Source organism: Pteropus vampyrus, unplaced genomic scaffold (genome assembly GCF_000151845.1).
Source record: "Pteropus vampyrus isolate Shadow unplaced genomic scaffold, Pvam_2.0 Scaffold66, whole genome shotgun sequence".
NCBI classification, from domain to species: Eukaryota; Metazoa; Chordata; class Mammalia; order Chiroptera; family Pteropodidae; genus Pteropus; species Pteropus vampyrus.
In genome coordinates, this window is record NW_011888847.1 from 4,716,893 (window position 1) to 4,727,776 (window position 10,884).

Consider the following 10,884-nt stretch of genomic DNA (forward strand, 5'->3'; position numbering starts at 1 on the left):
GGTTCTGTTTCTTTCACTTAAAAAATCAAAGAAAAAAGCTATTGAGTATCTATCACATGTAATTATATTTATATGTTTAATTATTGCTCTCAAAGCAATCCATGTTCAGGTAAGAAACTAAGCTCAGACTTCATTGAGCTCCAGTCACACCACTGTGAAGATTGTCCTAGGATGCACATGGCTCCCTGGAGAGAGGACTGAACCTGGAGTCAGAGACTTCCTGTACCACTTAGCTGCCATGTGACCATGGGCAAGTCACTTTTCTATCTAAATTAGTTTCCTCATTTACCAGAGATCATTATCTTGGCCCAAGCTGCCTCAAGGGATCATGAGAAGCAATGAGATAATCAATGTGAAAATACTTCATAAGCTGTAGTGAGTTATACAAAGGCGATATATTAAGTTTAAGTATACATGCTTTCTTTTTTTTCCATTTAGCAATATAATATGGACAGTCCCATGTCAATAAATTGAATCATTGGTTCCTCCCTCTTGGTGTACTTTCGTACACCAAGGATTTCCATGACATAGCTGGTTCTCTTCCTGTGTCTCACTGACCGGTTTGTCTCCCTTTGCCACCTACACAAAGGCCGCCCACCATTCCCCGGTGGCTAGATGAGCTCTCCTTTTGTTTCCCCATTTTTTCTCATAGCCCATCATGTGATTCTCCTTTTAACATTGTCATCCTCTTAAGGGCAGCAGCTCTGTCTCATTCATCATTATAGTTCTTCTCAGCGGCCACCCCAAGGCCTTGAACCAATTTAATTAGGTTTTCAAATTGAATGAGTGAATAAATGAATGACTGCTCTCTCTGCCTTGACTGCCCACACACTGGATCAGTCATCAAATCATGCTAGTTTTCTTCTCTGATGTCAAACCACAAATACACGTGGAGCTTTGACTTTGTGTTTTGCCTTGTGTGGTACAGTACAAGATGAAGGCACACAGTTCCCACCTCAAGGAGGTAACACTCTAGCCTGCTGGGCAGCCATCCTCTAGCGGCCATCATCCTATTCCAGGCCTCTGTTATCTCAAACTTGAACTGCTGTAGCTTGTTCCCCTTTTTGCTCTTCCTAATCTACCCTATTCCAGTCCATCCTACTTGCTGATGCCATATTTTCTTAAAAAACTGATTTCCACATGATTTCTCTCATGATCCTTCAATGTCAATCCAGTGCAACACCCTGAAATGGCTGGTTCTTGGCTATCATTCCAAACTCACCTCCCATTGCTCCCACTTCAAGTCCTCTGCTTCAGCCTTTCTGAGTCCATTCGGTCCCATATCCAGCCCTTGACATGCCTGTGTTCATAACCATTCTGCCTTCCGAGAGTGTCCTTCCTCTTCCCCTACTTTCTCCCCAGATTCCTACCTATCTTTTCTAATTAGTGGCCTCTCAATATGACTAATTCAATTTCATGCCTTAGAAAATTGCCAAGAACTACAAGTCATGAAGTTTGGGGGTCACTTGGAAATAACTGAAACCATATATACTAAATACAGGACTGTCATGGATATGTGGTACTGATTTTTTATACTTTCTAGGCACACATCACTCACCACTGTGTATTTTTACAGTCTTAAGGATATGCAGTCTATGTCCCCAATGACACTGTGAGTTCTTTAGTAGAGGGATACTTCCTTTGAATTTCTCAAGCACCTAGAACTAGCGCCTTGCAAACAGAAAGAATTTAATCATACTTGTTGATTCATAGAAGCTATATAGTGGACCAAGAAGACCACAAGGTCAGCAAGAGGTTTCTCCTGAAATAGGCTGAAGAAGAGACATAGTTCATTTTCAAAATGAATCTCTGCTTGCTCTGCCCTTTACCCTTGTATTGTAGTTTAGTTCTCACTTCATACACTAGCACCCTCAAATCTGTTTAATCACAAAAGTTCCCCCCCCCCTTATGTGATGTGTGTTAGGTGTTTTTTCTTTTACGTTTATGTCAATGGTGCTTACCAAAAAAATTAGACACCAATCTATCATTAGGGGCTTGTTAAATTAAGGTTTCTACTATAATCGATCACCACGCTGTGATAAAAAAAATGATGGCGTCCTATACTTACTAATTTGGAAGAATGTCTGAGACATATGTTTGGTTGAAAAACAGCAGGTTAGGAAGGAGTATGAAGAGTTTAATGCCGTTTATGTAAAATCTTATAAACACACATATACACATGTCACATATATCACCAAAATGTTAACAATAGTTATTTCTGGGCAGTGGTATTTCTTTATACTTTTCAGTAGTGTTTGAAATTTTTTCTAGTAAGCATAATTTTTTATAATGAGTGATGGAAAACTGTACTCATGTTGGGAAATATAAAATAAGGGTTGCCTTTCTTCTCGTTTGGTAGGACTATTGTCAGAGCCTATTGAATTTCATCTCCCTTGCTCTCTCTTTTTTTCTTAAGAAACATAGAAGAAATGCCCATTCCTTTTAAAATCTTCACTTATTTTACATTCCAAAAATATTGCTGTGAGATTCTTGTAGTCAATGAATTCTATGGACAGAATTTCACTTGTGGTAAGTAATCTATTTTGGAATATTATTTTTATGTAGTACTCCGAGGAAGCAATTTCCTGAGAGAAATGTATTTTTTAAATAAAGCTATATTTTATAATAAATAGATTTAAAACCTTGTTTTGAAATGAAGGTCTAGCATTTTTTCTGATTTTTAAAATAAAAGAAAATAAGCACTAGTCAGGTTAGTCACCTGTCAAAGGTCAATAGCTTAAGGTCCCTCTGTTTTTAGAAAATGACAGACCCAGTGGACACTGAGGTAAACTCCAGTATATTTTGGATGGAATCCAAACAGGGTGAAGCAAGCCGCAGTGGCTTCTTGTTCCCCAAAGTGTACATAGTGTATAGCTGAGGAAAGCCATTTTTGGCAAAAGTCAGTTCCTCAGTGCCATGAGAGGGCAGCGGGGGCATAACAAGGTCCTGCTGGCCATTGGCAATCCCAGGCCACTCTGTGAAGACTACTAAGAACAGGGTAGAATTGAATAGTTGTTTTAAACATCTTTAGGTAATAACATCAGTAACTTTAGGATGTTTAGTGTTAAGTGATCGTAAGTGACCATGACTTTTATCAGTCGTATGGTAATGAATATATACCCAAACTGGAAACAAACCCATTTCCACCTTTGGTGAAGCCAAGGCACAAAACACACATAACAAAACACTGTTGCTTCATCTAATGATGAGTTCCAGGCTCTCTCAAATGTCCTGTATCTTTCATGAAGAAGGGTTCTCAGCAGGGTGCCAAGAACTTAGTGGGCACTTGGTAAATACTTGCTGATTAAATTACTTGGGACATGATTTAATCAGCAAGTGTTTACCAAATGCCCCAAACTGACATTGTTGATCTTTTCCCTGGCAGGCAGCTCAAATGGTTCTGTGTCAACTAATCCAATGTGTGCCTTCAATCAAGGAATTCAATTAATTGAGAGAATCTGCCCAGGTGCAACATCCAGATTCACAACAGACTTTCTGATTCTGTACGCATTTATCCCAATTCTTGTCATCCTAGGAATAGCTGTTTTTAAAGTAAGGGATCATCTCATTAGCAGATAATAAAGAACATTGCTGTGAAAATTGAACTTAAGCTCCTAGATGTACGTGATGGCTTTGGATGTCTGAAATAGAATGCCATGTGTTTCTTTTTTGATAGCACATCCAAAGTCTTTTAAACCATTAAGACTTCATTAGTGGCCTTCGGATCCACTAATGAATCCACTAGCCATGAATGCTATTCCAACTTGCAGGGACATGTGGTATTTGGAAATTATGACTAAGACAGCCCAAAAATGTAGATAATAATAATTCATAAAGTTATGGAGACTAGTATGACTGTTTTCTTCGCTCTAGACAGAAAAATAGGTCAGTTAAAAAGATTAAGCTTACACTTGATAAATGATTCAGTATAAAGAAAACATGTGAATGATTACTAACTGTAAGTGACAGAAAAAGGAGTTGCGGGTGTGACTGAAGCAAAGCGTCATGTGGAACTGGGTAAGAATGCTTTCATTTTTCTTTAAAAGCCCCTAATCATGTGCATATGTCCACATGAGGGGTCTGACTGACTTGATCACATCAAGAGGATGGTGGACAGATGTGGGATGATGACCACAGGTACAGAGTACTCAATGATCTTCTTTAGGGTTAAAATGAAAAACTGCAGGAATGGGCTGAACTGAGAACACAGCACAACAGACAAACCTCTAGTAATGTTTTTAAAGATTAGTTAGCTATTTTTCACTTTTCTCTTAGTTTAGTTATAAAATTAAAAGGCAAATGTTATTAGATAAAGTGTATGTACTGAGAAATGACATTTCTAAGGCTGGAGAGCAGCTGTTATTTAAAGTCCCTATAGAAAAGGTGCCGAACTGACACAACATTTACACTAAGAAGAACAGGGTTACACACTAGGAATTGTAATTGTAATGGAAATGTTCTTGAATTGTAAAGGGGAAAGAATGCTGATAAACACATATTACATATTTTTAGGGATAAATGTTGCATATAGGTTGTATATAAACGAGTTATATACTAAATGACTATGTTTCTGATTGATCTCCAAGTAATTCATGTACAAGTCTGAAATGAAACTGTTTCCACATTACCATGGTAACTCTGAGTGAGAATATCCTAGAGAATACATTAACTTGTTCAGTTACTATGACCTAACTTATAAAGAATGATAAATTATAGCATTTGAAATGTCTCACATTATAGTAAGAACGAGCATTTCATTAAGGAAACCACAGTAAAATTCTATTTCTTAGAACAGTATTTAAGGATCTGGAGACATTGGTAAATTACCAGAATAGTATTGTCAATTTTTATAAAGGGTCTTTGACACTGATGATTATGGTATAATAGTTACATAATGCCTTACAGATTATATATGTCACATCAGTTTTAGATAATTCTGGAGATGATAATCTATTAAAGTAGTTCAAAGAAAGTCCCACAGGAACCTCTTTTGAAATCAGCGATTTCAACTTACTAAAGATATGGGTGTACAACGTTAAGTGGAAACATTTTCAACTATTCATATGCAGATGAATTTCATTCTAGCTCAGAAACATTTGGAAAATTGACATAGCACATGACTTCAAGCTATTAAATGTTAGTGATACCATCTTGGAAAAACACAATGACTTTCAACATGTGACAGTTTGTGTCTTAAGTCAAAAATGGACAGTGATGTTTAAGGAAATCAAATTATATAATAAAAATTCCTGCTACTATTGTGAAATAAGCTGCTTCTTCCCACTGAGTCAGGGATGTTTCTGAGATCATAATGCTCACTATTAATTTAAAGGGAGTTCTTTCTCCATAGCAGTCAGGAATGGTGCCTATTTTCTCCTTAAGCTGAGGTTCCCTGGAAACATGCTGCAAATCCTGTTCTCAAGAGTGTTAGAACTACATATATTGCAACTAGTTTAGGATGTCTTATATCATTGCAATAATCAGGTAGCTTGCTGTTCACTCAAATACCACTCATCAGTCTTGGTGTTCTCGGGGTTAATAGATGTGCTTGTGTGAAGCTGGGTGCATGGTATATTGGAGTCAATATATTTTCTAGTGGAAATGGAAGAACACAGAGTAAATAACTTTCCTGGTTAATAACAGCAATTATACTTGCTCCAAATTAAATTTGCCTAGCAGGTACACAAATCTACAGGATTGAGAAGGCTTCTTAAAAGCTATTCCATCTTGAAGATAATCTTGGTTATTACCAACTTATGAAGTTTTGGCCTGTTTGTTGACAAAATATCTCTTTAAAAGTGCCTGTTCTTCAAAAATTATACTCAAGATAAGTATGTCAGAATCACTGGAGATGCTGATTAAAAATCTGGATTACTGAGCCCCATTCTGGACTGATTCCAGATTTCTGAGTATGAGGACTCAGGACTGTATATTTTAAATAAGCACATTTTTGGATGCTTTTTGTGCCTCACCATTAGACTAAAATTATGTGCTTGTGAAAGTGAACCCAATTCTAGTTTCCTACCAGCTACAGCTGAGAACTCTTTAGAGAAGAAATGTGTCTAATATGAACACTTAATCTTATATTCATAAATGTTACTAAGTGCTCTTGCTTTCGTATTCCTAAAAACATACAAGCAGAAACTTATAAATGCTGAACCAAGTATGTATTACTTAATCATGTTAGAGGTAGGTAGTAGAAGATTCTTTTTATTTTAAAAATATTACATGTAGTTACACAATTTTTTTTTCCTTTTAAGGACTTAAAAATATCCAGGGGGTGGCACTAATATAAGAAATTCACTTTTCCTTTAACAAATTTAACATTTAACTTTATTTATTTATTACCGCAATAGCTAGTTTACTAATGAGCTATTATTAATATTATTTATTACTATCATAACATCTATCAATCAGCTATTGTGGAATAAGCTGTTTCTTCCCAATGAGTCAACGATGTTTCTGAGATCATAATCCTCACTATTAATTTAAAGAGAGTTCTTTCAATATTAATAAAATAATCTTACTTCTATTTGGGAAAGAAGAAATAAATAACTATAGTTGAATTAGGTTCAACAATCCAGCTCAATTTGTTTCCAAGACTTGGAAGAACTTCTTTTGTACTGTTCCAGTTCCTAAAACAGAAATATGTATTATAATACCTTAAAAAAATTCAACTTTAAAAATTGAACTAGGCATCTTAAAGTTCCTTTAGCAGTTTTAGATATAACGATGTATCCTTTCCTTTATAGCATTATCGTTCTCATAATTTCTTGACAATTGTTTTGCAAATGATTAGACTTAGGATATATCTTCTAGAATATAGAATCTTTTGGAGTTTCTGGGTAGCCTAAGTAACATTTAGAGATGAATTTAATAAGGTTTCAGATAAAATTATATACTATATATTACATACAAATTATCTTCCAACTAATAAAGCATTTGTCATACTTTAAGTATTTAAAAGTGATCTTATTTTTAATTGTTGTTCAGCTCTTGTCAAAACCTGGTTGAAGTTAGCAAAGTATCAATATTTAAAATGTACATATTCTTTGACCTAGCAATTCTACCTTTAGAAATTTATCATATAGAATAATAGAGAATAACAGAAGAATATAAATAGAAGGATATTAACTACACTATGTATGGTATGGACATACAATTGGAACATGTGGATTCATAGATAGGCAACAAAAATATTGGTGGTCATAGGTGAAAAAAGCAAATAGATGGAGAAAGAGCAGGACACTTCCATTTTCCATTTTATATACTTCTATAGCTTTTAATTTTTTTTCAGAATGGGTATATGATTTTTTTATAATTCAAAAAATAAATTTTAGTGAGAGTGGAAATCCTGCATTAGACAACTGACATGCAAAAGGGATCTAAGGGGATCGCCTCCTAGTCTTTTACATGTTGTTCAATGTCTAAACTATACTAAGTTTATTATTATTTCAGATAAGTAAAAAGTGGTTGCTTTGCAAGATTAGGCAATCACTGCTCTCTGGCTAACATAGTTGAAGTTCATAAGTGCTATGAAAATTCCACTCTCGTTTTCAGAAAAATGACCGACTGTCTCATTCATACCTATTACTCTAAATTATTCAAATTTAAATGTTAAAAGTTTCAAAACTGTATAAAGACTTTGGAATAATTTTTATAGTAGTCTATACAGCTTGGTTTATTTTTTCTAATGAAGTTAATTCGGTTCACCAGTTATCTACCAGTTAATGGTTTCAAAGATTATTAACTCATAAAAAAAGCCCCAGTAATTATTTTTACCAGTGATAAAGATAAGGATACTGCTCTAGGATTCTTTGCTAGTAGTATCTTTCTTTGCAGACAGCAAATTTAGAAGAATGGGGCTGGTCACACAGGCCATGTCAGAGGGAGGATAAAGAATAGCTAACTAGTGTGACACAGAACTCACCATGTCCATTAGATCTTCGGTACTGTTATCATGTGAATTCAAAGTAATTTGATGATGCTTTAAAGGAATGGCAGGTAAGAGGGTTTTCTTTACACTGCAATTCTTTATGGCTGCTTTAGAGAGCCATTTTAAAAGTGAAAGCAAAACCATGAAAGGTTTTCACCTTGCCTCTTAAAAACCTCTAAAGTTTTCAAATATAAACAGACCACAGTCTTACGATGCTTAAAACAACATCTTCCATAAAAGATAATAACGTTTTTCCCTAAACATGAAAATCAGTATATCAGTGGGCGGGGGGTGGGGTGGGCGGGGGGGCATGTTTAAATTATAGGCCTAGGGATTTATAAGCAAGTTGATTTTTAAATACAGAGATTCAAAACAGAAATGTGTGGTTGGTCAAGAAAGGTACAAGGGGTCTTAAGACAGTTCCTCAGACCTGTGAGGACTGATTTCACAGGCTGGGAGGATCTCCATGTATCTGTGGGGACTGGTAGCAGGAATGATTCTGGACAGCTATCATAAATGACATGTTTTACTACCAAGGACTTAAAATAAGGTATTCTGGAATATTGTGGCTCAGGGCCTCCCCTGCTGGCAAGATTATTTAATAGAAGTGTGATTTAACTGCAATTCTTCTGGGCAGAATGATATGACTTGGGGCTTTTTTTGAAGGTTCAAGCATTGGAGGAACTGCATGGAACTCATGAGTTATCCTCTCCATCTTAGAAGTGATGTGCTTTAATTTCACAGTCAAAGCTTAAGTCCCTGGACTTATTTTTTGTTTTATTCCTGATGATTATTTTAAGCCACTAATAATGGAGCTTGGAGATGGAGAGGGAGTCAAAAGGAAGATCATATTAGTCTCAGTCAGGCTCAAGGCCAGCCCTCCACTCATATGTGATTGTATTATATATTAATGAAACAGGATGTCATCTTTCCTCCCAAGAAGTGCAGGAATCAGAAGTAACTATTTGGGTTAAAGGTATGCAGACACAGCACACGGTATAGACTTTAAGCATTTATAGGTTGCTTCGAAGTAAGGACATACTTTTCTGTAATTATAGAAACCCGTGGGTGAGACTTTTAAAAAAAATTATTGTTATTATTGTCCCAAATGGTAAATCAAATCAAATTTAAAGATTATAGTGCTATTTTCACTGAAAAATGCTGTGCAGCAATAATCGTAAGAAAAGATCAAAGAGACAGGCAATTGAAGAAAGAGTTGTAGACTTGTAGGCTAGATTTTCACTTAATACAAGTGAATTCTTTTATAGACTGTGTTAATAAAATTGGCATTACTATCTTCCCCATAAAAAAATTATTTTTAAGTGTTTAGAGGGAAAGTAATAGGAATCTTTTACAATTAATCTTTAGAGTTTTCTCATACCTAAGTCAGCGTCTCTGTATGTTAGCATACAGCTGGAAACAATGTAAGTCCCTGAAACTACTTTAGGAGAGCATAAATAATACACAACTTTAAAGTTTTAGACATTAGAATGTCAAAATTTGGTAATCAAACAATTGAGCACCAACTACTAATCATTAAGGTAACTTCAAAGCAGAAGCATAAAATAACATTAAGGAACTATGTAGGCAAACTGAAATCAATTCATTTATCTATTAAAATACTACAAATAAAACTAATTTAGAGGTAAAATTAAGATATTATAACTTTTCAGGTAGGTTTAAAAAATCTCTCAGTCAAGAGAGTACAGAATTAAGTGAAATAGCAGAGAGGTACAAGAGCTGAGCAAAGAATGATATAGGTTTTATGGGGTTGCTTTCCAGTTCAACTCAAAATTCCTAAGGTTTTAGATCAGTTAGGGAAGATGGATTTGAATGTGAAAACACATGATATTGAGAAATACCCTAGCCCTTTTAATACTACCTATATATGTAAATGTAATAAAAGGGATTGTTATGCAATATAAACATACTCTTATTAACAATGGCAGTTAGTCACTGACTCCTAGATAAATATTAATTCAGGGATGACATCCAATTAATCTCTCTAGCCAAGCTACACACGTAATAAAGGTTACGTGAGGTCATGTTACTCTTCCTACAACATGCTGCTTTTTTAAAAAATCGAAATATAATTGACATACATTAATTTCATGTGTCGAACATGATTCAATATTTGAATATATTGTGAAATGATCATCACAGTAAGTCTAGTTAACATGTCACCATGCATAATTACAGATTTTTTTTCCCTGTGATAACTTTTAAGATCTACCCTTAGCAAGTTTCCAATATGCACTACAGTATTATTAACTATAGTTATCATGCCATATATTACATCCCCAAGACTTATTTACTTTATAACTGGAAGTTTTGACTCCGTTCACGCATTTGGTCTACACCTCACTCCCTGCCTCTGGCAAAAACTAATCTGTTCTCTTTATCTATGAGCTAAGTTTTTAAAATTTTTTTAAGATTCTACGTATAAGTGAAATCATACAGTATTTGTTATTTTCTGTCTGACTGGTTTTACTTAGCAGAATGCCCTCAATGTCCATCCATGTTGCAAATGCCAGGATTTCACTTTGTTTTTTTAAAGGCTTAACAATGTTCCACATATGTACCATACCTTCTTTATCTATTCACCCAAGATTTGGAAACTTAATTTGTTTTCAAATCTTGGCTATTGTAAATAATGCTGCGATGAAGATGAGGAGGTGCACATATTTTTTTGAATTAGTGTTTTCATTTTCTTCAGATAAATACCCAGAAGTAGAATTGCTGGATCCCACAGTAGTTCTATTTTTAATTTTTTGAGGTACCACCATACTCTTTTTCATAGTGGCTGCAACAATTTACATTCCCGCCAAAGTGCACAAGGGTTCTCTTTCCTCCACATCATTGCCAACACTTGTTATTTCTAGTTTATTTGAGAATAGCCATTCTAACAGGTGTGAGGTGATGATATCTCATTATGATTTTGATTTACA

The 10,884-nt window shown here is 35.0% G+C and overlaps 2 protein-coding genes across 2 annotated transcripts in view; one reads left to right on the forward strand and one right to left on the reverse strand.

Moving 5' to 3' along the window:
- The window catches only part of ABCG5 (ATP binding cassette subfamily G member 5), a 23,159-nt gene extending 19,316 nt beyond the window's left edge, over positions 1-3,843 (forward strand). The window contains exons 12-13 of the mRNA XM_011361344.2: positions 2,417-2,529; positions 3,386-3,843. Of these exons, the coding sequence (XP_011359646.1) occupies positions 2,417-2,529; positions 3,386-3,579 (307 nt within the window). The 3' untranslated portion in view covers positions 3,580-3,843. The remainder of the gene's footprint in view (positions 1-2,416; positions 2,530-3,385) is intronic.
- A 2,340-nt stretch (positions 3,844-6,183) lies between these two features.
- The window catches only part of DYNC2LI1 (dynein cytoplasmic 2 light intermediate chain 1), a 29,695-nt gene continuing 24,994 nt past the window's right edge, over positions 6,184-10,884 (reverse strand). Inside the window, exon 13 of the mRNA XM_011361346.2 lies at positions 6,184-6,635. Coding sequence (XP_011359648.1) covers positions 6,573-6,635 — 63 coding nt within the window. The 3' untranslated portion in view covers positions 6,184-6,572. The remainder of the gene's footprint in view (positions 6,636-10,884) is intronic.